At 40.0% G+C, this 27,400-nt stretch overlaps 1 protein-coding gene across 2 annotated transcripts in view; it reads left to right on the top strand.

The window, feature by feature from the left end:
• Nucleotides 1-27,400, top strand: part of CERS6 (ceramide synthase 6) — a 128,451-nt gene that overhangs the window by 15,714 nt on the left and 85,337 nt on the right. For both annotated transcript variants that reach the window (XM_055718839.1, XM_055718838.1), the window contains exons 2-3: nucleotides 24,349-24,454; nucleotides 26,727-26,857. In XM_055718839.1, coding sequence (XP_055574814.1) covers nucleotides 24,349-24,454; nucleotides 26,727-26,857 — 237 coding nt within the window. The remainder of the gene's footprint in view (nucleotides 1-24,348; nucleotides 24,455-26,726; nucleotides 26,858-27,400) is intronic.

Raw genomic sequence — 27,400 nt, 5'->3', positions numbered from 1 at the left:
AGTATAACACTTGGCATGAAAATCCGCAAGTAAGGGAAGACTGCTATGTGTGGCAGTGCTCTATACCAAAGGAATGTGTCCTCTTTATTTTGGAATGCATTAAAATATATATATTTTAATAATGCTTTCGGACACTTGAATGCTATTTAGGACAGCATATAAAAAGTTATCTTTTATAAAGTTATTGTCCTATAATTGTAATTATAATGAAGGTCTTGTTTTACTCTTAGGCTTTATTTATGACAGTGGTACATTAGTGCAGTGTACTTCAGTTCTCAGCTTAGAGTTTGGGGTTTAGGTCTTGATCCTGCAGCTGGGTTATTTATGGTCTAAATGAAATGGTAATAAAATGCACGTTCTTTTGGTCCTACTGCAGAACAGGCTGAGTGATCAAAGCCTCTTAACTAACAGTGTTAAAATGAGTAATAAAATCAAAAGTTTGAATACTTCTGCACCATCAATAAATATCTGCATCTAAAATGACAGATCACAACAAGTCAACCCCCTCGTGCATGTGAAAAATGCAAATAATTTTTGTGAAGATGTACTGCAGCAACCACATGGCTTGTGGTGTGACAATCTGCTGCTGCTTTTTAGTATCTTGACACTTCTGTTGCTTGCTTGGAATATAAAGTTTAGAGAGGTTAATTACTCTCTAAATTCTTCCTGTACTCACTAGGTAAGATTTGTTAATGGAGAGGCTGAGGATCAGAGGTGGAAATGGGGCAGAGAAGTAGAACTAGAAGCAGTATACGGGTGTTTTCTGGAGCGTGGGAGAGGGGAATGAGACTAAAGATAGAGTGTGACGGGGAAAACATGGCCATGATGTATGTGCATGCACCTGGGAGGAATCTGGTGTAACAGGCATGCCCATTTGTTTGTGCTCACCAGAAACAATGTGCATTTGCAACTGCTCCCTTCAGATATACTTCTAAATTCAAAGTTGAGTGAGAACACTTGTATCCTAGGAAAGGAAGAGACTTGATGTGTGAGTGATTTGTCTGCCTCCAGTTGTGCATGGGACAGATCTGAAAATTCTTAAGAAGAATTAACAGTTGACTTTTTTTTTTTTTTTTTTAAAAAGGCAGTAGAAAGCCGTAGTGTTTGTATCATTGTAATCCTGTCCTACATGGAAGGGTGTAGCATGCCCACACACCATCCCCACCTTATTGCAGCATCTTTAAGGAACACAGATTACAAATAGGAAAGAAAATTAATGCCAGCTGGCTAATGTGACCCAAAATGATTACGGACGAGTATCTGTTTATCTCTGCTTATGGCATCCAGAACTCTGCCACTTGGGAGAGACAGCACCCTTGCTACTCTTCCAAATTAAGTCAATAATAACCTTCCAGGTTTGGTTGGAAAATATAGGTAGTGTTACTTCTGGCAGACCCTGGTGAGAGATTGGATCCTCATCATTCACCAGAGCTCTGGATGGTCAGTGAGACTGGGAACGGAACACTGAAAGGAAATAGCAGGAATCTTTATTCAACTTTAAGTAGGGTAGGTGATTTCCATCTGTAGAAGTTACAAATAATATTAAAACAAGCCAATTTCTGATTGCTGAACTGAGACCCTCAAGGACAGGATACGCAATTGGGCATGAGATGAGTTGACATACTGTAGTATGTCAGTATAGCCAGGAAGAACGGGAGATCTTGAAGATGGAGCACGCAGGTGAAATTTGAGTCTGAAGGACCTGTTGTGGGGACATAAGAGACATACTGTTACATACAAAGAGTTCTCTTAAGGCGGTTTCAAGCTTTTTCTTTGAACTGGAAAGAGCCCATTATAGCTGCTTTGCTATTGACAAACGAAGACTGAAAGAAGAATTGTTATTTAAGGTAGAGAGCATTTTCAATCAGCTAGGTGAGACATCCTTCATATCCTTAGGCTATCATGGTACAAAAAGTACTGCTTAAATCATGTAGGGAAACTCACAGTGTGCTGCTCTGATGACTTAATTAGCACTAAAGGTTTATTTTATGACATTAAAAAAAATGCCAAGTAATTGTTCTTGCTTTATGCTATACTGTAAGGGGGCATGTCTGTGTGGATGTGTGCCTATGTAAGAGAGAAAAATGCTAGTGTTCTCTAGTAACCCAGAGCAGCTATGATTCCCTGGATCGTCTAGAAGCACAAGATGTTTTCAGCAATTAATTTATAGACTTAGCAGATGTTCATTATGGCAAGAACCCAATAAAGGACAAGAGCTGTTTTCTGAAAGGCTGGTAGTATGTTTTCCCAATAAGTGAGGCTTAAGAAAGAAATTCACAAACTTCTATTTCCTTATTGAGAAACACCTATTTCATAAGGGAGATCTTTTACTCAGTTTCTAATTAGAACATCAGTCATAAGATGATTTAGTGATCTAACACATGGAATTTAAACAATTGAAAAATTTTGTTTTCTTTATTCAATACAATTTGACTGTTCTTGAGAGCTGCTGTTGAATTGTGTAAAACATTGATTTGAGTAGCTTTTTAAATAAATGAAAGAGAAAGTAATTTCCAACTTGATTTTTGACTACGCTGTAATTTCAGCTGATAGTTTAAAAGTAAAAATAAACTTTGTTTCATATAGAAGGCAAACCTAGTTGACAATGCTGTTCTGCTAGACATCTTTAAAGAACAATGCCACTTTCTGGTTGAATTGTGGGACAAGAAATCATACTTCAGCAAATGAAGCTAATCAAATATTATACAATTTATCTATTGAACAGGATGGGGGAAAAAACCTTTTTTGAATCTCATACTATTTTTCTCATCCTGGGACAGTACTTAAAAAATGAAGGATAAATAAGAGAAATTTCATTTAGGTAAATACAGGTATTCTATCTGACCTGTGTTAAAAAGATTAATGTGAAATGACGCTTCGAATTTTTATAGAAGCAAAAGATCTTTATTAGGCCATCCATGCATGAGCCACTGCTTAAGAAGAAATATTGAGCATTAAGGTACAGACTTAAAAACTGAATATTGGCTTTGCTTGGAGTGAGTCAAGTATGCTGGGTGCTGAAACCTGGCAGTGTAGTTGTTCCAGAATGTTTTCAGCATGGCAATTTTCTCACAAATGTTTGTTTTCCCTACCTTGCATTGTCCAGCTTCTCACATCCGCCTCAATAATCCCAACATTACCCTTTCTTTACTTAACTTCTGATCCAGTAGACATTAAGCAGAGCTTGTTAGATTGTGTTTTGCATCTCATTTAGTCAAGATTCCAAGTGTCCTTGGTCAGGTCCAAAATGCCTCCCCCCTCTAAATGTGTCAGTGTCAAAAAAAAAAATAAAATGAAACAAAAACCAGCCAACCAAAAAGAAATCCCCGAACCTTTTTCCTAAGGATTTCCATAGCTGTTTATCTAAGGTACTGAGGCAATAATTGTTTATGGCTTGCTGAGTTAAGGGTGAAAAATTATCCAAGACTCTGAAAGTTCAGCAGTGACTGCTATAGATAAGATTCAGCTCAGAAACAAGGGCCAGATGGGGCTGATTTATGAGTTATTTAGATGAGTTATGTTTGGCATATCCTTGGCTTCAAAGGAATTCAGCCAAAGGCAGGAAGGGTAAAGGTAAAGAAATACCAAAGACAAAAGGCTCCCCATGCATGTTCTTGAATTTGTGATGCATTCTGTGTAGTCTGCTGCTCAGCTATATACTGTGTTCCAAATGGTTTTTCTGGGAGGTCCGCATTTGTCCTGGGTTTACTAGTGAGAGAAGAAGGCTTTAGTAACATAATACAAACTCCACTGAGCACCTCTGCAGAAAGAGAAATTAAGATGATTTCCATTAATTTGAGCTAAAATGGCTCAAGACTGGATGTATGTTTTGCCAGCCAGATCTGTAGGTGTCATATGCCACAATGTTTTTTTAATTTCCACCAAAGTAAATGAATGAGGGTCTTCTGCCTAACAGCAGCATGGTCCTGCATGCCCCCAGCACTCCTTTCCCACCACTGAAGTCTTTCAGCTGCTTATAAGCAGAGTATCCTCATCCTCCTTGCATGGCAGGCAGCATGTCCGAAGCCACTGTCACATCGTTAGAGGAAGCGCTTGCCATTAAGAATTGGGACTGGTTCCCCCCCTGGGGCACACCAGCATTCCCTCAGCTGTCAGCATAACATCCTGTGGCACTCAACCCTATGAAGATTGTGGTATGTGGCTTGTCAAACCAGTTAGTTTGGCCACCTCTGCAGTAAGTCAGGAAGTTGATTTCTTTGCCTTCTTACAGTAACTTGTCAGGCAGCATATTGCATGTGGTAGAAATGGAGTTGGATTTGTTTTAGTATTTGGCTGATACAGAATTGTGTATCTTTCCTTTTTTTCTAATTGATGAAACAGAGTGCCTTCTGTCTGCAACAGAAGGAGAGAAATGAATAAAAATGACTAAGCTGAAATTGGACTGAATTGGTCCCTATATCTTATTAAGTGTTTTCTTAAATCTGCATGCCTTTGTGACAGTGAATATATGAATTTTAGTATGAGAGTCCTTTTTTCCTAAAATATAATTATTTAAAACATACAGGGTGACTAGTAGATACAAAACCTAGTATTACAGTTACTCTTCAGAAATCTAGTATCAAAATGGATGTATTTATGAGGTTTCTAAAACTGTTTAGCACAAAGCTGTAGAAAATGCACTAGCAAGATGTCATTAAAAGCAGCAGATGCTATCATGTTTTTGCTGCAAGCACAGCAAAAGCAAAAGCACAGCAATTCCTCTGTTTTTGCCTCTTTCTAGCCTATCTTTGTCTGCCTCTTGCCTCCCTCCCCTTTTATTTTTTGACATGCATAGTTGTTTGGCTGCTAATGGACCCTAGAAGCATCGAGTACATAACACTTTAGGATTAGGATTTGTGAATTGGAGAGACTATAATGATTTAATTTTTCCCCTTCCGTCTGCAGTTGCATAGGTGACCTCCCTGATAAGTACCAGGCAGAAGTAATTTGAGACCTGCATGAGAGGTCCGTTGCATTCTCATTAATTGATTTCTTCAATAACTGCTGAATGCTAGCAAAAGGGGGAGGACAGCCGGGGAGGAATAGCAGTGAGGTTGACTAGCAAAAGATTTGACCTAGTTTTTTCAGTCCGCATGGCTCTGCAGACAGAATCAGTTGTAAATCTGCCTCTTTAGAAGAGCTTTTATTTATTTATTTTTGTTTCCTGCATGAACAGCTGCATGTGTTTTGAATGTTCAAATTTGGTGGGCTAAAATGTAAAATTTTGTCATCATGGTATAGTGTCATGGAAATGTGTATGTATGGTGAGGAATTCTGCTGTATTGCTATGGGCAGGGCAGAAAGCAGAAAACCCTATTGTTCTCTTTTCTGTGTATTTGATAGTTGTGTGACATTACACACTTGGTTTTTTACCCAGCCTGCAATATTACTAAGTGTGTGAAATACAATCACTTTTCACTTTATGCAGGTTGTGTTGTGATGTTCCTGTGCACGCAAAGCTAAACAAGGCTGAAAGACCTTTTAAAAAAGTTTTTGGTAACATCTCTAAGCTAGTATTTTTCCCTTCTTATTTCTATTTATATCAGGTGGTCCTGGCTTTTGCTTTGTTTGCTTGTTTATTTTTCTTTCCTTACTTAGCAGTGAAGGACCAGGGATTAGTGCTAAATACTGTAACAGCATGGGGATTCATGACAGGCTGCAGGCTAGTGCTTTGACCTTCCAGATACTCTGGATAAACGTTACAACAGACATCTGAAGGGGGATATTCAGTTGTTGAGTAGGTGTGTGTATAAAGTTTGTCTTCTGATGTTTGATCATAGAGTTTTCTTTCTAGAGCCATTCGTTAACTGAAGCACGGGGCTTTTTTGTTGACCAACAGGGCTTTTACCTGTTCTGCATTCTTTAATAACTGGTTTTGTTATTGAGCCACTTGCATCTGCTACTGGAAAACCCTACCCAACTGAAAGCCAGGGAACAGACTTCGGCTCCTGCAGCTGCTCTGAAATGTAGCTGAAACTGTACTGGGAGGTTGCATAAAACCCATCCTCGTTGGTTACACCCTGGCTTCCTACCCTCCCTAGCCTGAGGCTCTCCTTCACTGTGGTGAAGAAGGCAGTGGTGCTGGAGCATACCTTCCTGCAGCTTTGCAGTTTCTTGCTGTTTGCTCTTGATCACTGCTCTTTTGCAGCACTGGCTATGCCTCCAGTGTTCGTTCTTGCCAGCTGGAGAGGCTCTTGAAGAGAGTTTCCAGCTTTCAGTCAGCAAGGAGGGGGGGCTGCAGTGATGGGGCAAGAGAAAAGCAGAGATGGTGCTTCGCCCAGGGGAGGTTTTGTAGGCTTCATGGGAACTCCTCCGAGGTTTTCTTTCTCTTTAGCTGCCCTGTATGTGTCAGTCAACAATATTCACATGCTTTAGGCCTGCAAAAGGGTAGCTTCTGCATGCTGCTAACCTTGGTCTAACAGCGTTCCCCAGCCTTCCTTCTTCCATTCCTCTTTGGTTTTGCAGGTGCTTCTCTCTAAAGCTCAGAAGATCTCCCTGTAGGTAGAAGCTGATCTTGCAGTGGAGTAAGTTCATCACTATTTCCTCTTGTAAAGTAAAATTTGTGATTATGCCATAGTTCTGTGTATTCTGAAGACTTTTTCTTTGTGTTCCTGGCTGTAGGTGTGGAGCAGTGGTCATACTCTTTGGGAGCCAGGCTGTGTCAGTAACATTTCTCTAGAGGACAATGTCTGACATGCATGTCAAGAAAGTGACTGTCAGCCCAGGAGCTGAAAGGAGGTGCTTGCTCACAGGAGCTGCTCTGAGTATCCTTCTGAGGCATTATGTCTGCTGGCCTGACATTTCCAGTCCCACTCTAAGTGAGCTATGATCTTGGGCTGTGATACTTCCTCATGTATCCAGGATATAGATGTCATGTCTAATTTGTTCTCAAGGGAAGGCAGGGCTTGATCTGTAATTCTGTGTAACATTGGTAATTATCAAGCACTCTCAATGATTGCAAAGCCTTGCCACAGTTCAGACTGTGCAGATACTTAACTGATGTGCATGCTGAATGTTTTGGATTGTATGCAACAGGGAAGTGCAAGGCTCTTAGCAGCACGCTGGCTAAATGCATATGTTGGGATATAGACACTTGCGTTTGCCTGGGCAAACAAGCTGTATGGAGTCTTCAAAATGAGTCCTGCAGTGATTCCTGTGTAGGTATTTCCCCACACTGTTTCATCCCTTCCTTTCTATCTCCTCTTGCCAAGCATACAGCACTCCATGCTTCAAGTGCAGCAATATTACACATGTCTAATCTCTAACCCAGCTGGGTGAGAGACTGGCTGTTGCTTCCATTTGAGTTGGCAGGCCAGCATACTAGATACCATACTAAATAGCTCCTGTGCCTTTTCTGCCGAGCTATCTCATAATTCTCCGTGCGCACCAGAATGCTCAGTTTACTGCGGTACCCAGAGCAATTTGACAAGCTCTAAAGACCTATGGAAGAGGTGATCCCCAACAAGGCAGTGTGCTTGTGTCTTTTAAGTTCTGCTGGATGGGTTTTGGTGATTGGGCTAGGTTAGCCTGTGCCTTCAGGAGTATCCGCATTGCTGCTTTACTGAAGCCGCACCCCTCTCATTGCCTGGTCACAGCTTTTTTTAAAGGCAGAATATTTTTCCTTCTGACTTTTTACTTATACTCCTAAATAAGAATTACTTGACCAATCTTAAGAATCATGTTTCTTCCCACTTAAAAAATAAAACTCATGGTCTACAGTTGTGTAAAAATTGTCCATAATGACATGATTATAACTCATATGGGTTCCCAGTTTTGGTTATTAGTTTCTGGCTTTATATTCTAATAGAAGGTACTAAACCAATTCAGTTCAGGGTCCAGTTCCTCTGTAATGTGGTGGTACGGTCACGGTGTGTGGAAGCTGCTTTTATCCCAAGCAGCATGAGCTGTGGTGTATTTGAAAACAACTAAGCAAGACAATTCCAATGATCCCAAGGAGATTAGAAGGCATATAGCACCCCTAAACAGAAATACAATGAGTAAAAATACTTGCCACTTTTAAATCTTAAACTGTTATTTTGCAAGTATTTTGTGACCTGCCAGGGTGGATAAGTGCTCTGCCTGGTTTTCAGCACTGGGAGTTTGTCTCCTTTTTTTTCAGACTGTAATAGAAAAGGAGACACCCCATGTGTTACCATATCAGCATCACTTATTGGTGCCATGTAATAGCAATCACTCAGGGACAACATTACAGTGTCAGGCTCCTTCAAATACCCACCTGCCCACATCTTTGTGGGTTTTTTTTGCTAAACTCTCTGTTGGTAGAGGTGGGCAGTTATATACCCATTCTAGGAGGGAGTCACATTTCAGTCAGTTGTCCTTTATGGGATTATTTGAAGTTGGAGTGTGTAAATTGCTGACAAAAATCTTGTAATGAGCTAAATGAAAATAGGATTGTAACAGTCTCCTTTGTGTTTTGATGTACAAAATACACTTGGTTATGGATCCAAGCTGTAAATGGTTCACAGATACCCAAGATAGGAGATTATTTCTTTTCTTCTGTTTGACACATGCTGCAGCATTTTCAGTTGCTCACAAAACTGGTGTGCCAGCATTGTTTCATGCAGTGAGCTCCCATGGCTGGCTGGTAGCCGTGTGTGCAGCTCACCAATGTGTCACGCCACAAGGCTTCCTTCCCTATCTGCTGTCTCTGGCTGCAGCAGCCCAGGGAGTCATTTCCAAAGTGGCATTTGGGTGATCTGCTAGCAAATCCTATTATTTGTTAATAGGATTTGTTCTTGCACTGCTTTGTCCAATCCCTAATTGTTTACCGTGCATTAGGAGTACAATGAGATGCCTGTCAGCTGTGTTATGAGCATTTTGTGTGCAAAACTCATTGTTTGCCTGTGATGGTGGAGTTTGCTTTGGGAAAGCCTCAGTATGGAAGGCAGAAAACAAAGGGTCTGCATTTCAAACACAGGCACTGGTTTCCCTGGCTTCCCAATAGACAGTGGAGCACATAGAGGGTCAGAATTCATCTGGAGGGCTGTGGGCTCTGTGCTTGTGGATGCAGAGCCGCAGCTGCTTTCCAGATTGTCTCTCTCCCTTTCCAAAAGAGTGACCTGCTGAGGTGGCAATCAAACAGGAAAGCAATAAGAAAATTCAGAAATAACCTGAAATAGAATAGAAAGACAAAGATGAAAAATGTACAGGAAAGCTTGGGAGCTAGTGAGAACTAGTTGCTTTTTTTGTTGTTGTTGAATGTTTTGACCTGTCAGAATGGTATTTAGTGATCATACAATACAGGTAGACACTAATTCTCAGAAGGGGTCTGGCTGAGCTGGTTTTCAAGGTTTCAGGTGTGAGCATTCATATAGGTATTTTTACAAATATTGTGCTGAAACACTTCTTTCAGAAAAAGTAATTCATAATAATTATTTTGAATTATGGGTATCCTGATGTGCTTTTTTTAAAAATTCCTTTTCTCAGAATATTTTGAAGAAATACCAAAGTCAGATTTCCGAAGCAGAATCTGAGTGTGGACCTGTGATGGCTTAACTTGAGCTTCTAGAGTTCACATGAAGGTTTGGTTTCGTCTCAGTTTAGTGATGCTGTGCTGATGGAGTGAATTGAACCAGGTCACTGATCCAGCTGAAAACTCAATGCTTTTCTGGGGAGATGGGCAGGGATAGTCTTCAATTTTTCAAAGCCCTAATCTGCTGCTTCTGTGGCTACAGTCAAGGTGGTGGAGTGGGACAACTTTGGGGGAGGAAGCCTGAGTGCTTCAGGTAGCTGCCCCTGCTCAGGGTGCTGGCCCAGGCAGGTGGGGTCAGCTTGGGGGAGCCTGCCCTGTCCTAATTGGATCCAGCTGGAAACTCCAGCTGTGAATTTGAACAGTCCTTACCTCTTTAAGTAAATTCAATTTAAGGATAAAATAGGCAAAACAATTTATTGTGTAGTTTGGGTGCACGCTTCTCCAGAAATAGGTTTCCTGAATATCTGTATGTATCTGTTAGCTTTTTGTATTGGAAACTAATTAGAAATAAACTGAGGAATTAGATTTTTGTACTAGTAAGGAACAGGGCTTTGTTCTGAATTCATGCGAAGCATCAGGAAAGAAATAAGACTCCAATTCTTCTAGTTGAGTAGTCAGACAATAGGCTGAAGTTTGTGTATACACACATATATACACAAGTGTATAAATATCTATGCCATTACCTATGCTGTATGTATATATATGTGTTTGTTTCTGTATACATATATACACGCACTCGCACACATAAAAAAAACCATGAATGAACACCATTGTGTTCATCTGACTAATACCTGCCAGCTAGGATGAAAATTGGTTCATCTTGAGAAGTTCTCTCAGAAGGTTAGACTATTTTGTGTCCTAGCTCTTGGAATGAAAGCTTAACGTCCAAGTCAAACCAACCGTCCCTATTTCAACTGCTTACAGAAATACAACCGTCCTACTGTGAGGGATCCATACCTGTTCCCTCTTCAAAGGGAACAGCTTTCACCAGAATAAAGATGTAGTGTGAGCTTTCACCTCACAGCAGGAAAGTTTCTGAAACATATCCTATCTCCTGATGGTAGGGAGAAATAGGATTTGCACCAAAGGTCCAAAGGGAGTTTGGGCCAAACTCCCAAAAGGACAAAGCAGCAGCTTACAAATATTTAAATATTTTGTGGTGTGTGCTTTTCTTTCAGGACTTGAAGTTTTTGCCTCTCCCAGACAGAGTGATGACAGTGTTCGGGAATAAAGCATGCTTATAAATTGTGCAGGCAGGCAGGGTCATTTGCTCAAACACAAATACATACTTGTAGCAGATGGGCAAAGATTTGGGCATTGCCAGTCATGCAGCACCTGCCTTTGCTCAGGGACTGGTTGCAGAACCCATGGAGGAGGGCAGCAGGGTGAGTTCCTTGAGCTAGACAAGCACTGAAAGATTTTAAAGACTTAAATTATTTTTTTAATGTTCCGTTGAATGTAAAGCATCTTCTGTCTTCTCTGTTTTCAAAAAATGCATGTTAACTTGGTGTAACTAACTAAACTCCTGTTCTAGGTGAACAATATAATTTCTCAATATTTCAGACACCTTTTAATAGTTTCCGGGAGGGCATTGCTGAACTGTTCAGTTCTGTTTTATGACTTGCTACAGTCCTTTGTCATAATATCAGATGGGCTGGTTGTTGTTAAGAGTATCACTAGGGATTTTTAACTACATCCTTCATTATTTTGCTTCCTGGTAATAAATAGATCAGATTAAGGAAAATAAATTAGAATATAAGAGGACATTGATGAGACAAGCTATCGCTTAATGACCAGGCTAAGAACTACCATGGAGGAACCTGGGGAAGTAGTGTTGGCTTTCTAGTGGGCAGAGTTATGTTATTAATCAAAATTATTACTGAGGCTTTTACTTCTTTAGACAGTTGTTCTGAGCTACTTGGACATGATCCAGAAGCTGCTAAGTGTCAGTTAACTGAAGCTTCTTTTTGCATCTTGGAAGCAGCCTTGGTGGATGGAGGAGAGCTGCATTAAGAGTGTGTGTATGTGCCCAGAGGTTCATGGATAATACACCTTGGCTGTGGCTTTAAAGTAGACACAAATATTGCTCACAAATTTTTTATTTTTATTTTTTTTCTCATATATTGAAAATGTAACCAAAGTAAAAGATTAAGTAATGCTGCAGGGTCTGGTGGGTTAGAACAGAGTCATTGTATTAGTGTGACCTATTGTGACTTAAAAATTAAATTGTTGATCTTCCCTTTCTATCTATGCTTTCTTCCTGCTCTTTTCTCAGTACGACATTTAATCTCATTTGAGCCATGTGTCTTTTCATATGTAGATGTTTTATGGCTGGCTCTTAGCTTTGGTTGTCCCATACTTGGGGAAATAAAGGCATATATCAGCTCTGTGATACATCCACCGTTTCAGGAAGTGGTGGACAGAAGTAGGAGACAGGACTGGCACAGAAAGGATGCACTGGGATTGACTGTTCATTTTTACCCAGTGCAAGGAGTAAAGGCCAGAAATTAAACTGGTAAGTGACGAGTTCAAAACAAAGGAAGATTGTTGTCTTCATACAGTCTGAGCTTACACGGGAGCTCTGCCACAAAGCGTTGAAAGTTTGCATGGGCTCAGTGAGTTAGTAGTGCAGCTTTGGAGGGAGGAGCAGCTCTTTGGGGACTGCTGCATGCAAAGATGCCTTTTTTGGTCTAGAAAGTCCCTAAGCCGCAGCTTTTTTAAAAGTTGGGAGAATATTTTTATCTCCACTGACCTTTAGCAGTGTGCTAGAATTTTGGAGACCTGAATTTTACTACTGACCCAGACTCGCGTATGCTGATTTTACTGAGTGCAAAAAATGAGTGATGCCTTCAGCATTGTAGCATCCATACCTTCTACACCCTTGATGATGCTGGTGGAGGGCAGCTGAGAGGAGGCACTGTGTGTGAAAAGTGGGGGTGACTAGAGTGCATCTCCCCTTCCATTCCCTTCTCCCTCTGCCTCATCTGCACTTGGAAAGTCACAGAGTGACTAAACTCTTTATTTTTAGACATTACAAAGAAAGAAAGCATTAGACAGCTGGCTGCAAAAATACTTATTTGTGACCTTTCTCTACATTTGTACAATTCTTGTTGCTATTCTGGAGAAAGCTTGCAGTCCCTCCCCACTTCAGCTCTTTGGTCTTACAGAGTTTCAGGAGAAACTGAAATGCTTATAACTTTATGCATGCATAGAATCATAGACTTTTTTTAGGTTGGAAAAGACATTTAAGGCCATCAAATCCAATTATTAACCTAGCACTGCCAAGGCCACCACTAAACCACATCCCTAAGCACCACATCTACATGTCTTTTAAATACCTCAGGGATGGTGACTTCACCACATTCCTGGGCAGCCTGTTCCAATGATTGATAACTCTTTTGGTGGAGAAATTTTTCTTATCTAATCTAAACCTCCCCTGGTGCAACTTGAGGCTGTTTCCTCTTGTCCTATTGCTTGTTACTTGGGAGAAGAGACTGACATCCATCTGCCTACAACCTCCTTTCACATACTTGTAGAGAGTGATAAGGTCTCCCCTGAGCCTCCTCCTCTGCAGGCTAAACAGCCCCAGTTTGTTCAGCCGCTCCTCATAAGACTTGTGCTCCAGATGCTTCACCAGTTTCATTGCTCTTCTCTGGGCATGCTCCAGCACCTCCATGTCTTCCTAGTAGTGAGGGGCCCAAAACTGAACACAGTATTCAAGGTGTGGCCTTGTCAGTGCAGAGTACAGGGGGACAATCACTGCCCTTGTCCTGCTGCCACACTGTTTTGGATACAAGCCAGGATGCTGTTGGCATTCTTGGCCACCTGGGCACACTGCTGGCTCATGTTCAGTCAGCTGTCAACCAGCACCCCCAGGTCCTTTTTGTTCAGGCAGCTTTCCAGCCGCTCTTCCCCAAGCCTGTAGCGTTGTGTGGGGTTGTTGTGACCCAAGTGCAGGACCCAGCACTTCTCCTTGTTGAACCTCATACAGTTGTCCTTGGCCCCTTGGTCCAGCCTGTCCAGATCCCTCTGCAGAGCCTTCCTGCTCTCAAACAGATCAACACTCCCACCCAGCTTGGTGTTGTCTGCAAACTGTCTGAGGGTGCACTCAATGCCCTTGTCTAGATCATTGATAAAGATATTGAACAGAACTCGCCCCAGTGCTGAGCCCTGGGGAACACCACCTGTGACTGGCCACCAACTGGATTTAACTCCATTCACCACTACTCTTTGGGCTTGGCTCTTCAGCCGTTTTTTTACCTGGTGAATCGTATACCTGTCCAAGCCATGAGCAGCCAGTTTCTCCAGGAGAATACTGTGTGAGATGGTGTAAAAGGCTTTACAAAGGCCCGGGTAGACAATATCCACAGCCTTTCCCTCATCCACTAAGCAGGTCACTTTGTCATAGGGAACAAAAAAAAAAAATTGCTTCCATGTTTGGAAAACAGCTACTTCTGTTTGTAAGCATTTGGCCTTGCTTTTGTCCCATTTTATAGTAACATACTATCTGGACAAGCAACTGGAGCACTGTTAGTAGGCGCTGTGCTGGGGTATTCCCATGCTGGTGGCTGAACACCGTCTGCTCCAGTCAGTCCAGTTATGAACTAAAGTACAGCTTGAGATAGACTTCTCCCTAACCTTTCCACTTGTGAGAGGAAGGATTAAGTAGGTTTTATGGATTCAGTGGGGTGAAAGGGTTTAGCAGTATGTATGAACAGGAGCTGGAATTGGGGCCATCATCAATGGGGTTTGGCCTGCAGCTTGTGATGGGAGCTAGCAGGTGTGCAAATGTAGTTTAAGCTATACAGATGTTATTGGTCATGTCTTTTGTGATTGGAGCAAAATCTTAGGAAAAAGGGGGTAATTTTGACTTTGCATAATGGGGAGATGTGACTTTTAGTGGGGTATGTTCAGTCAAAAGAAAAAAGGCAGGACAATATGAATGTGAGAAATCCAGCTGCAAAAAAGAAACAGTTTTACAGTAATTGAATGATATGGGTCAGTCATATCAATCATGTTTCTTAAGAGTAACTCTGTAGGACAAAGCATTTCATAATACAGCTGTTGAGTGATGAGGATAATTTGTTTTATTTACTTAAAATGGTGTGTATTAGCACTGCCCTAACCAGTAAGTTTGCAAGCTGAAATACAGCTACTACATCCTTTTTTTTTTTTTTATCACAGCTACCTTTCACACACTGTTGAGTAAAGTAAAACTTTCTATTATGTGAAAGTATTCTTGGGTGGAAGCCCTTGAGTCCCTTATTGCCCCCAACCATATTTCTGTGACCAAATTATCTTCGCTAAAGCTGATCTGTATAAAACCATTTTTCACTTACATAGCATCCAAAATGTGAAAAACCACTTTATGCTGAATGCTGTTTTGCTAGGACAATATGCTGAATTTATAGGGCACTTTGTTTCCCAGCTGAAAAACTACTGAAACCTTTTTGAAGGTGAAGCATTGCTCTTGCAAGCAGAGATGGAGCAGTTTTATACAGCTAGCATGTTTGTATCAGTACTCCATTTGCATCAAGTGTTACAGGTGTAGTTTAATCTACCTTTTATATCCATCTTTGATATATTAAAGAAAAGAATACTTTCTGTCAAAGCAGAAAAATGCATGGGAGTGGTTTTACAGGGGTTGTGGCAGTACTTGAGTACTAGCGAATGGTATTTCAGGGGGGTATCTGGCCAATGGAGGAAGCCGGATAGAGCCCACACATAGTGATGCATCAGCTTCTGCCACCACTGGGTTCTAGAACTCTGCCCATGTCAGATGGTAGCAAATACCTGCGCTCAGTGAAGTACTGGATTTTGCTTCCTTATTTTAGATGAGCAGTTTCTCATTCCACACCATTAGTTCCACCAGCTCTCAGCAGTGCGGCAGGCTGTTGCCAGCCATGCTCCCTGAGGTCCAAGTATTGCAATAGATGCGTTTTCTACTGCTAGTTCGATTTACTGTGTACTTTTGAGTTTTTTACAAGGTATGAGCGATGCCCTTTGTTAGGAAGGATTTCAGATAACTTGGTTCTGTGTTTAAGAAGTAGAAGGACATTGATGATCAATGTGTGGATTGGTAGGGGGGTTTTTGGTTCATTGGTTGGTTAAAGTTTTTTTATGAAACTTAGAATACTTTGTAGCAATGCTGAGGTCAAAAATATGTTTGCTTGTTGGAAAGGTTTCTCAGCTCAAAACATTAACAAGAAGCTTTCAAAACCTTGGGGGGAAAAAAGCAACCCACCCCCAAAGATTTTCCAGCATTTTTTTTCCCACTCTGCTGAGTGTAAAAGCTGTCTAATAATTTGAGCCAAAGAAAGATGAAACCTCACTAATTCAGTAAGCTGAATTCTCTCACAAGCTGCTTATCTTTTATATTTTAGAAACATACGTGGGTTCCACAGTATAGTGCTTAGCTTGTATGATTTCATGAGAGGTATGGGATAATGATGGTGGTGTGGAAATAATGGCTAATGCATCTCTAAAAAGAAAAGAAGGAAAAACATCGAACCTCTCAGATGAAAGGTGGATGCATATGTGTGCTTTTCTGAAGTAATTTTGGGAGGTTTGGGAATAGGTCCCCCTGAAAGGGTTGGCTCTGAGCTCTCCTGCATGTTGTCCTCTGAGGCAGTAGGTGTGATGCTTAGCAGCAGAAGGCTCTTGCTGACATATGAAGTTGTGCGCTGGGCTTCTTACTTGGGCAGGCAGGTTCTTATCTTTGGAAAGGTTTCAATGCAGGAGCTGTGACCCACTTTCCAGCACACCCAATAAATTTCAGTGAAATTAACTCACCTGGATGAGGTTAACTGGGTTAAGACCCCTGCCTGTGCTCAGACATTGTATCCTTCTCTTCTGTAGCAGAAGGTGTTGGGAAACATAGAGCCAAAATCAGTGCTGGGATAGGTATACTGAAGTGACTACCCCACTTATCTACTGAATTTGTCCTAGGACTATTAAGATTTTTCTGCCTTTTTTTTTTATTAGTAATACAAGTAACTTCTGAATTAAGTAGGTCAGCTATACAAAAATAGTAAAACAAATTCAGCAATTGTTTTTGTGTGTTGTGGCAGTAAATCTGTTGAGCATCTGCTTAGAAACAGGCCTCTTCTTTCACTCATCCTTGTAGTTAGAGCAAATTTAGATTGTTTCTGTTTAAAACCAGCAAGCAGTGTCCAACAAGTTAGACAATTGTAATCATAAATCCCTGGAACAATCTGTGTTTAGAGAGCATAAAGTAGATGAGCTGGGAAAATTTGTTCTGCATCAACCTTTCAAAAAAAGCCAAACTCTTCAAAACAGATTGGGCTCCTCTTTAGCATAGTGAGGAACTTTTGCTGGTTGTAACTGCCTTCTCTGGTATTTGTAAATATACTGATAAAAACCTGAGATTTGACAGACGTATTTAATTTGCAGGAATAGCTTGATAGCTTGCTTGGTGGTGTTTGTGTGTGGGTTTTTTTGTTATGGAGCTTACAGTTATCTGGTTCTAGCAACATGAGCAGTCTTTTATGTAAATACCCAAGTTCAGAACTATGTCTGCCATACAGACATGCTGTATGTATGTAATCAGAGCATACCATTTAGTTCAAACTAGAGTTCATTATTCTTGGGAGATGACTCAAAGATACTCTGCAACTTCACATTCATTGTAGTTTTCTCAAATTTCTCAATGTAGATGCACCCTCACTCAGCACAGGAAGGGGGAGATTAAAACTCTCACCATGCGCTGGCAAGCAATTAACTCAAATGTCTTTGTGGACATGAAAGGCTAAAGCAAAAAAATGTATATTCTCAGTATTCATGAGGACTATGTAGCCACGGTTCTGCCTGATGGCTTCATGAAATTTTTATCTGTTGGCACAGATCATGTAGGAGCAGTCTCCAGGGTGATTTAATATAGATGCTTTGTGCCGGGCTGGTGTACTTTCTCAGATGTTGGTCGGGGGATGGATGGGCTCCTTAAGTTTGGGCTGTAATAAGAGGCCCTTAGTCCTGTATGTCGGTCTATAATATGACCTACTTTTGATAAATGAAAGACAAAAGGGAATGGTTCAAGCTGTGATCAACAAACTTTTTTTTTAAAAGAAAAGGTGTGAAATGTGCACTAGCTCAGTTTTTCTCTCTTGCACTGATGAAAATTTGCAAGTTGGCTTCCATATTGAAGTTGGCTACAAAATAAAGTTGTTTGTGAGGGAGGAAGCTTTCTGTACTTGAAACATGTTAAAGGAAAAAAGTATTTCAAATTTGTGGGAAGTTTTAACAGAGCCTGTTAGCCATTAAAATGTGTTACACCCAGGTAGAAAAAGTCATTGCTTTAACAAGACTTGGAAGGAGCAAGAAGGTTAATTCAAAACTAAGAAATGACAGTAATAGGGAAGAAACTTAAATTTATTCAGTCTTTGCTTGCAATCCTGAGAAGAGGTTTCGAGGTCAAGGAGTAGACAGGTCGCTTGTCTCAGTGCACACAGTTTGAAAGTTTTAAAATAAAAATTTAACAGATTTCAAAAGCCTTGACATACAACAACATTTAAAACACATTGCATGTGAATGGCAGGTCAGCTTATTAAGTCTGATAGAGGAAGTCCATACACTTTTTTAAGAATAAAAATCTAAGCTTATTTTGTTGGCAATTGTATGTAGGTTTGGGACATGGTAAGACTACTTGCAGCTCCATACCTCATGATGGTGACTTGTTTTAGGTACGCCAGTTTTAAATGCAGAAATGTTAAACACCCTTTTTCATCTACATCAAAGAACCTTGTCTTGATTTAGGTTCTCTTGAATGAATAATCTTGTCCTTGTACTTTTGTAAAAATAGTTGGATTTGAGTTCAGTAGCTTTTGTTGCAGATTATATTAGGACAGTATAGTAAAATCAAAGATCAGATAGTAAACAATTATCCTCCCACAGTGGGATGGGGTGAGGGGGGATCTATAGCATACTTTTTTGTTCATTCAGACTTATTGCTTCCCATTCCTGGGACCCGTTCTTATCAGCTCACGGGGTTTGAGTTTGAGAGAGGGGAGAGAGTTGTGGGCTTGAAGTTTTTTTGTTTGTGGTTTGTTTGGTTTTTTTGTTTTGGTTTGGGTTTTTTTGTCTTTCTTTTGTTTATTTGCCTCAGTAAAATGGAGAAAGGTTTACAGGTTTCAGTTTTTGGATTCTTGCTGTCATGTTCTGGAGAGAATTTTGGTGAAATGAAGTGAGTTTCTAAATAAAGCAGAAACATTTGACAAATAAGCATTGCAAAGCAGTACAATTTTATCACTTCAAAGGGCATGGGAAGGAATCCAAACCTGCCTTGAACTGGTTAACATGTATCACTTGCCAGCTAACATGGATTATTTTAAGACTGAGATTTCTCAGATTGAAGGTTTAGAGCAAGCCATTGAGTATTTTCTTTATATCGCCCTATACGTTAAAAAAAAAAAATAAAAATGCAGCATATTTAATTACATGAGGCAAATATTCATTAGCCCTGTTAGCTTAATCATCTTTTTTTGAGGCGGGTTCTTCTGGCCCTGTTTGGAAAGCCTTAATTCTTGCAGACTTTTTGGGCTGTTTAAAATCGCTGTAATCCCTATTTACATGTTGTGGGTTCTGTGGTGGTTTAAGCATCTTCAAAGCTGCCGGGAAGCTGTCAAACATGGATTGGCTAAAGGGCACCCACTGTGGTCAGCTCAGAAATGGCAGATGACTTGCTGGTATGGAAACACTGCATTCACATGCTATAGGAGTACCCTACAGACGTATTTCCAATGCCCCAGATGACTAAAGAGTTGCTATATATTAGTTTCTGGCTGGATTCAGGGCAAAGATTACAGGTCACAAGTAGGGCTATTTGACTTGTAGTGAAATCCAGAGAATCACAGGCAAAAAAGGATCCTTTTAACTTCTTTCTTCCTCCACATGTGATATTTTAAAATAAGATATTTGTTTAATGCAGACTTTGCTAGTGCTAATGAACATCAGCCTCCAAGGATTATGAGGGTCAACGCTAACATTTCTGGTTTATTCTGAGATTAAAATGACATAAATTGGCAAGATGATAAGCAGTAAACTAAAATGGTTACATCGTAATTAATTAGTAAGGTTCAAATAGCCAGTAAAGGAGAACAGAAAGACTTCTATGAGTCAGTGGGGGCATTTTCCTTACTGTTCTATTAGAGCTTATTTTCTCAGTGATGCTGCAGTTATTTTCTATTGATGTGCCCAGGATGGTTTATGCTCATTGTGGATCTGATCTGTTCATCGTATTTCTAAAGAGAAACTTTCGTTGGGTGTGGAGTGCTCAGGCAGTGGAACGAGCATATTTTTAAGCTGTAATTTTATGAATGTGAGGATCTGGACATCTCGTGTGGAGTGGTGGGAATGGCTTCTGAGAGAATGTGGATTTGGGGGTTCATTTTTCCCAGAGTCGTTGGCCGGGTGGGATCCTTGGTGCCCACTGTGATCACTGCAAAGAGCAAGTGGTGCCTAACTGGTATTTACCTTCCTCCACCAGGGCAAAGTTAATTTTCAGTTTGGTGATTGTTGTTTTTTTTCCTATTCTCCTTTTTCTGCTTATTCATCAATTGTAATAGTGGCTGTCTTTGTCTAGCTGGCATTTGTTATAGTCCAAGTGGGAAACCCAAAATGGTACTTGCTCTTGTTCAAATTTACATACTTATGGTGAAATGGTGCTTCTTTTTATGCTCTAGGAGAGGTGAGGGCTCATTTTGCAGAGGGTTTCTTGACTCCTTTGTAGAGGAAAAATTGATCTCTAGGTTTGGGGTGGAGTATAAGGCCTTGTTATTGCTGTTGTAAAAGATCAATTTGAGAAAAAGAGATAGGATCTAAAATGCAAACCAGCATCTGCCTTCAGGGGTACAGGACACTCAGAAATGCTTGTCATGTTCAGGCAGATGGTGCAGTATTTACGAACCTGCAGAGGCTGAGTGCTTTCTATTCCAGTGTTCTGTCATAACCCACACTGTCTGAACTGGCTGGCTATGGGCTTTTTGGTTCATTTGGGGTTTTTTGTAAGTGTGGTTGTAGACTGAAGGAGGAAGCTGCTTTTAAAAAGGTACCTGAATTCTGTGTTTAATCTCCTTATTTATGTTGGTCTTTCATTTCTAGACCCAGAATATATGCGGCTGCGTTCAGCAAAAAATACTTGTCCTTTAATTTCTGTGTAAATGAATATCAGCTTTCAATTTAGCTATACTGGAATCCATTGAAAAAGAGATATTGGTATGACATTTGTTGAGATTTGCATGTTTTAAAGAGAAAACTGACAATATACTCAATTCTGCTTTCCTTACTCTTTCATAATAGTTCTTTCCTCTTAATTGCAGTACCTTATGTAATAAATAGTCCCATGGGTTTTAGTAAGACTGCTTAGGGAATTGAATACCACAGCGTTAGCAGAAATGGAAAAAATGAATAGTGCTTAAAAGAAGTGCAACATTTGGCAAAATGCTCATACTTATAGTTTGTACATGTATCAAACACTAATTCTGTTTTTGTTTACTGATGAATCTATTTAAATTATTACAGAAAACTATTGGAGAGAATTATGTTAATGATGCTTTTCGTGGCACCTGGTGTTGTATTTGGGTTTCTGTTGATTAAATTCTACTTTAAAATTCTATTTTAACCTTGAAAAACATTTTTTAAACTGCAAAGTATAGCTTGAATCCGTTAAGTTTTTGTATGAAAAGAAAAAAAGATATCTTAACTTTTACCAATTCCACCAAAGGGAATCACTTGTGTGCACACTTGAATTGGTGGTCAGACCTGCTCAGTATTGCAGGCATATAAAATGTTTCTGTCAAAATTGCTTTACAATCTCTGGAGGGGATTTTTTTTAAAGCTTTTTTTTTTTTTTCCCCCCCAAAAGTGGAGAAATACCACAAGAGCGTATCAGGAGACAGACCTTTGTGGTTCAGGTTGGGGATTTTTTTAGCTTTCCCTGTTCCTACCTCGCTGACGTAGAAGGTCATCCTGTGTCTTGCAGCCATTTACCCTCTACATGTCCTTACTGTGCTTTGCCGTCCTTGTGGACGAACTCTGGTTCAGGTCACATACCCATTTTTCCTGTGCTTGTGAAAAACATAAGAGGCAAAGGAAGACGAATAAATATTCCTGTTTAGAAAATACAGAGTTGAAGCAGAAAATGTATTTCATTTTAGGTAATGGATATAACATCAATATTACAATTCTCTTCTCTTATTAAAATTTAGACAAACACTGTATGTGTGAATTGTCCTGGATTTTTCTCGGCTGTTCATTAGCAAGACATGCCATTTTAAGAATGGCATTTAAGCAAACCCAGCTGGTTTGCTTAGATTTAAATGAAGATCAGCTCAGCATGAAGCTTGGAATTGCTTCTTGTGGATTTTTTTCTAACTGGGACTTTTTAATCTGCTTTTGACTTTACCATGTATTTTTTTTCTTTTACATTAGCATGTTTAGAGAACTGATTTTCTATTGGATTTATATCATGGCTATCCCATTCCTTCACTCAGCAGTGCAAGAAAAGCAAAACAGGAGTTGAAAGTTGTATATATGTAAAAAAACCCTGAAAAACCACAAAAAACCACCCCCCCACCCAAACAAACAAAAACCACACCCTTCAAACAAAAAAACCCAAATCAAATCTTATCTCAGAGGAGACTGACTTTGTAAGTGCCCAGAAAATCCATCTGAAACAATTTTTATTTTTGTGTTTATTTAATGAATGTTTCTTGATTTTGCTGCTTATGGTGAAGGCTGAGCTTGGGTTTCTCCATGAATGCATGAAGCTGATGAAGATGTCTTTCATTTCTATATGTTTTTATTCCACCTACAGTACTCCTCTGCCCTGTCTCTACTTAGAAGTGTTTCCTTGCAGGACTTTATAAAATTAGCTTGAATGCTGACAGACATCCCCTTTACCATCTCTCTTAGGCTTGATTCTTGTCTGGGTCTATCGCTTTCTCTTCCAGAAATTGTTTGAACTTCTTGAAGACTGGAATTTTTCTGTGTTTTCCAGGTTTTTGGTACAAACAGGGACATAGATGCATTCTCAGCTCCTCCATTACACGGCTAGAAGTGTTTTACAACTCCTTAGAATTAAAAAGTAAATTTCTGACATCAGATTCCATCAGCATTTTGTTAGCTTTTTCAGCTACCTTTTGGTTATCAGCTAACAGCAGTGTCCGGCACTGGTTTGGTTATGCCTGTGTTGAACTAAAGACAATTCTTGCTTCTTTTGTCACTTTATACTTCAAGTTATATGCAAGTTTCCAGTGTAGCTTAGATCAGTGTGTTAAAGTGTATTTGCATATAAAATGTACAGAGCTTACATGCTTCTGTTTCATGAGTGTTAAAAAGGACTGCTTTCTTCTCAAGCTCAGCAGTGAAAATGGTACTGTCAGAGCTCTTAATCCTAAAGCAGGGAATTGATATGTGATGCAGTGCATCGATTTGGTTGATGTTATGGAGCTAGCAGTATGGTTACAATCTGCAGCCAATCCAGATTGCAACCAAACTTTTACAGCGTACAGTAGGGTTTTTTTCCTCTCATAACATACAAGTTTCAAATAGCGACTTCACTGATACACTGCATGTCTTTGTACATATGGCTTCCCACCCCCCTTGCAAGTAGTTAGTAGGCATATATTGATTTCAGGCTATAGAATTGGCTTTCATATGGGAATGTTATAAATAATTTTTTCCTTGAAAAACCAAGGAAAACAAGTTAATATGGTATCACCCATTTTCCTTTACCAAATGCTATTGCTGTAACCACTGTAACATTACTTAGCATTAATTCTCTTTAATCAGCTGTGCTGTCTTAAACATAGCAGGGACAGCAGTTGTAGCTCAAAACAGTGCTTAAAATGGGGCTTGCATGTGGATGTGAATTCCATGATTTTTAAGAGTTTGTGGTCATTCAGCTGGATAAACATGGAACTACTTCTTTACTGAGTGTGTTTGTTTTGGTCCCTGCTGGCAAATAAAGTCTTAGGAAATTGAAGTCTTTTAGATGAAATCAAGGGTTACATAGTTCGAAATGGCAGAAGTTCTTACTGTTCATATATGAATGTGATTCCTATACAGACTTTGTAGCTTTTGTGGGGTTTCCAGAGTTGGACTCATAGTTACAAATAATTTAGGTTTTAATAAGTGGAATGGTGATCTTTGAGTGTATGTAATATAAGCTATGTAATTCATCTCTAAAATGTATCGGGGACACCCGATACTTACACCAGTAAGTTCAACTGGTTGAACTTACAGATTGGTCTTTGAATCTGTGACAGCTTTGTATTTTAGCAGAAGAGTTTGAAGGAAAAGCAAAGTCTTTGAGGCATATCTCAATACTGTTTGAACTTTAGGGTTTAGAAAATTGTATTGACTGGGCAGCTTAAGTGCTTGCTGCCTTTAAGGACTTGTTTAGTTTCCACTGCAGAATGAGTCCTGAGGCAGTAGCTACCCTGGAAACTGATTTATGAAAAAGGCTCTGTTTGGAGGAGAATATTACGTGCTCCCCATCTCTGCAAGCTGCCCTGCTCTTTTCATTGGTTGGTGTTTTTCTAGGAGGCATTCCTCATGCTTTTGTTCTATCCTTTTTTTTCACAACATGAAAGAAAATCCTCAGTTTTATGTGCTCCACATGGAGTTCCTTTCATCCTTCAAAGTGATGTTACTTATTTTGCAATGTAATCGCCTGTATGAGCTTGCTTTTGAGCTGTAAGGCTAAGTGTTGCTTTTGTTGGCAGGGTTATAATGTTTGCACATTTACCCCATGTCATTGATTGATAACAGCAATGAAGTAAATAACTGAAGCATTTCACTCGGTTGTTTGGTTTTTTTTGTTCTTCTGTTTCTCACAGGTTCATTGCTAAACCATGTGCCTTAGGCCTTAAAGTCCAAGCCAACGGACCACAGAAAGCTCAACCTAATGCTATCCTGGAAAAAGTTTTCACAGCTATTACAAAGGTAGAGTATTTAAATAAAATATTTACCTTATAAAGTGGGATATGGCACTGTAAACTACGTCTGAACAAAACAAAGCTAACCACTAAATGCAGTGTTCCTTTTTTACAGCTAAAATCAGAATATACAAATGCCAAGGTTGTCATTGGTATGACAACTTGAGCAGTTGTCCATCCCTTCATGACATCTCCTGTAAGCTTTTAATAAAAAAAAAGTTGTAACGGAAATACATTATAGGTGCCATATGGCCACCTACTTTTTGGCTTCTTACCTTTTAGAAATTTCCACAAAATTGTCTTTTTTTTTAAAAAAAAGAGGTGAATTGTGAGCCAGTAACATTGGCCTTACTGTGTTTTCCATGGAACTTCAAAGCCACTCCTAGTGGAACTGCCTGAGCACACTGAGCACAGGGCATTGCTGACTTGCTGGTGTCCCAGCTGTTTCAGCTGTGATCAACATCCTTTGAAACTGGGGGCAGAGCTAGAAACGTTGAGGAGCATTGACTGAATAATATTCTGCCTGCAGATTTTTTTTACACAAGTCTCTCCCTCACCACTTATGTCTCTGTCTTTACAGCTCTCACTGTATGACAACTGAACTAAATCTCTATGTCATCCTGTCCATGCTTTTGAAGTATCCTGAACTTTTCCCATGCAGTGGGCAGTGAACGGGTGTCTTTTAGTGTCTCCTGAAGAATTTGGTGGTTAGCCACTTAGTAGTGGAAAGGCCTGTGGAGGCCTGAGGGACAAAATTGGGTTCAGTGTCAGGGACAGTGAAATATGCCATGGATCTGTTTTGCTTGTGTGTCCAGCCCTCTCTTGAGATCACCATGGCACTCAGTGTAGTTTCTGTCCTGTTTTCAGGGAGGGTATCTCATGTACCTTACTTTTAAAAGTTGCAGCACATGTGCTGTCACCCAGACTCAGCTGGAGGAAGAATGGGATGGGTTTTTTTCAATTTTTCCTTGCAGAATCTTCTAGCCTGACACAGGGCCCGAGTGTGTGAAGTGATCTAACTCCTGCCTGTGAGTCATGGTAGGAGCTGGCACACACAGCTCCCAGCACCCAGTGCATGGAGACAAGTGCAAAGAGCTCCAAAGGAAAGCATTTACTTTCCTGCAAGAGTTTGGTGGGGCTGTACGGTAGCTGCTCTCAAAGAAACGGTCCGATTTAGCCAGCCACCTTTTTGGAGTCACATGCAGCAGTTATCTTAGTCAAAATCCCAAGAGCTGCAGAGCTGCTTCAATCATTTGATTTTTCTAAAGTTACAGAGAATGGCTTTTCTTAATCTTCCACTGAAAAACTCATGGCTACTTTGGTCGACTAAAAAAAAATTTTAACCTCCTGCAACACGTAAAGTCGTCTTTACTGTGGCAGCTCCTTCTATCTCATTCAGTGTATATAAATAACTGCCTTGCAGAAGTAAAGTTAAAACTCTAGAAAACAGATTGTCCAAGAGATTTTTCTGTTTCTTTAAAAAAGAATGAGATCAGGAGAAATATAGAAATAGTCCTCACGCAGTACTGTATGTGTGGAATTGCTGCATGATTGGAAATGTGGTCTGTACTGCTCTTCTCCACATAGTAGTAAAATTAAAGACAGACTCATTTTCTTTTGCCTTACCTCTGCACTGGTTTGCAGCTGCTCTACGGAATAAGAGTTCCACACTCACTGCTTTTGAGAATAATTCTGTGTAGCTAATCTTGCAGAAAAAAAAATTCTCTGTCCCTGTTGTCAAGGTGATTTTCCTTTTGAAGTTGTCACTTTGTTTAATGACCTCATTTTTTTAACATTAACATGCACAAGGATGCGATATATCTTCTTTCCATGTCAGTCGAACAACCTTCACTACTGCAACAGTTGATAGGACAAAGATCTTGATGCAGGACAATGGAACAGGCATAGCCTGTGGCAGGCAGGGGAGTGCTTGTAAGCCCTGCTACTTGAGAAATGCATGGATTTTATTCCAACTGATCACCACTTTCCAAGTTTCAAGCAAATTTTCATCCCATTGTTCCGTTCAAGTTTCTTATTATTAATAACCTGCATGCAATATTACCATGTATGTCTTTCTAGATTAATAATAGTTACTATAAACATATTTTGATGTTGATCTGCCAGCAGAGATTTCTGTGAAAGTAATATTATTTCCATATATCCACGTGTCTGACAAGTAGCCTCTAAGAAATAGAGAGGCAATTACAGAGTTTCTAAATTTAAAATGGAGTTACTGCAGTTGGGCACAGAAAGAATTTTTATCCTTCTCTGTTCTGTAGCATCCAGATGAAAAGAGGCTGGAGGGCCTCTCCAAGCAGCTGGACTGGGATGTACGCAGCATTCAACGCTGGTTTCGACAAAGGCGCAACCAGGAAAAGCCCAGCACTCTTACGAAGTTCTGTGAGAGCATGTAAGGATGTGCATTCTGTTCTTGAGCCTGTGTCATCATCAATTTTCTCCTTTGTTCTTCATGGGTATTTTTGTCGATGGGTAGAAAATTATACAAATTGGTAGAATATAACTTCTTGAATAAGAAAATCTCCTTTCTCCTGAAGGAGTCAATTTATACTTTTTGTGTACTTTGAATAGTGAAAAGCTTTCAGAAATCAGATGGTTGTGATTCTATAATGTCGGGGTGCCAACCTGATCCTTTGAGACAAGTTGCCTTGTGTTAGGGTGGGAATCTGTCTTTACAGCATAACCTTTAGCTATACAACCTGACAGAGATCTGAGACACAGGAATAAAAATAAAAGCCAATTGGATTGCTAAACCATTTCTTTGTTTTTTCTCATCCCAGGCTTACATCCCCCCTTACTAGCCCTTTTCCTTGGGTGTACTGAACTGAGGAGCTAAAGGCTCCTATGCTTTCTTTAGGAAATTATTTTTCACCTGCCAGGGTTTACTTCTAAGCAATCTATCCCAGCACCCAGCTGCTCTTCTAACTGGTTATCT

This window comes from Falco cherrug, chromosome 8 (assembly GCF_023634085.1).
Source record: "Falco cherrug isolate bFalChe1 chromosome 8, bFalChe1.pri, whole genome shotgun sequence".
In the NCBI taxonomy this organism is placed as follows: Eukaryota; Metazoa; Chordata; class Aves; order Falconiformes; family Falconidae; genus Falco; species Falco cherrug.
The sequence above is the reverse complement of the archived record's forward strand: the minus strand, read 5'-3'. Positions and strand labels throughout refer to the sequence as shown.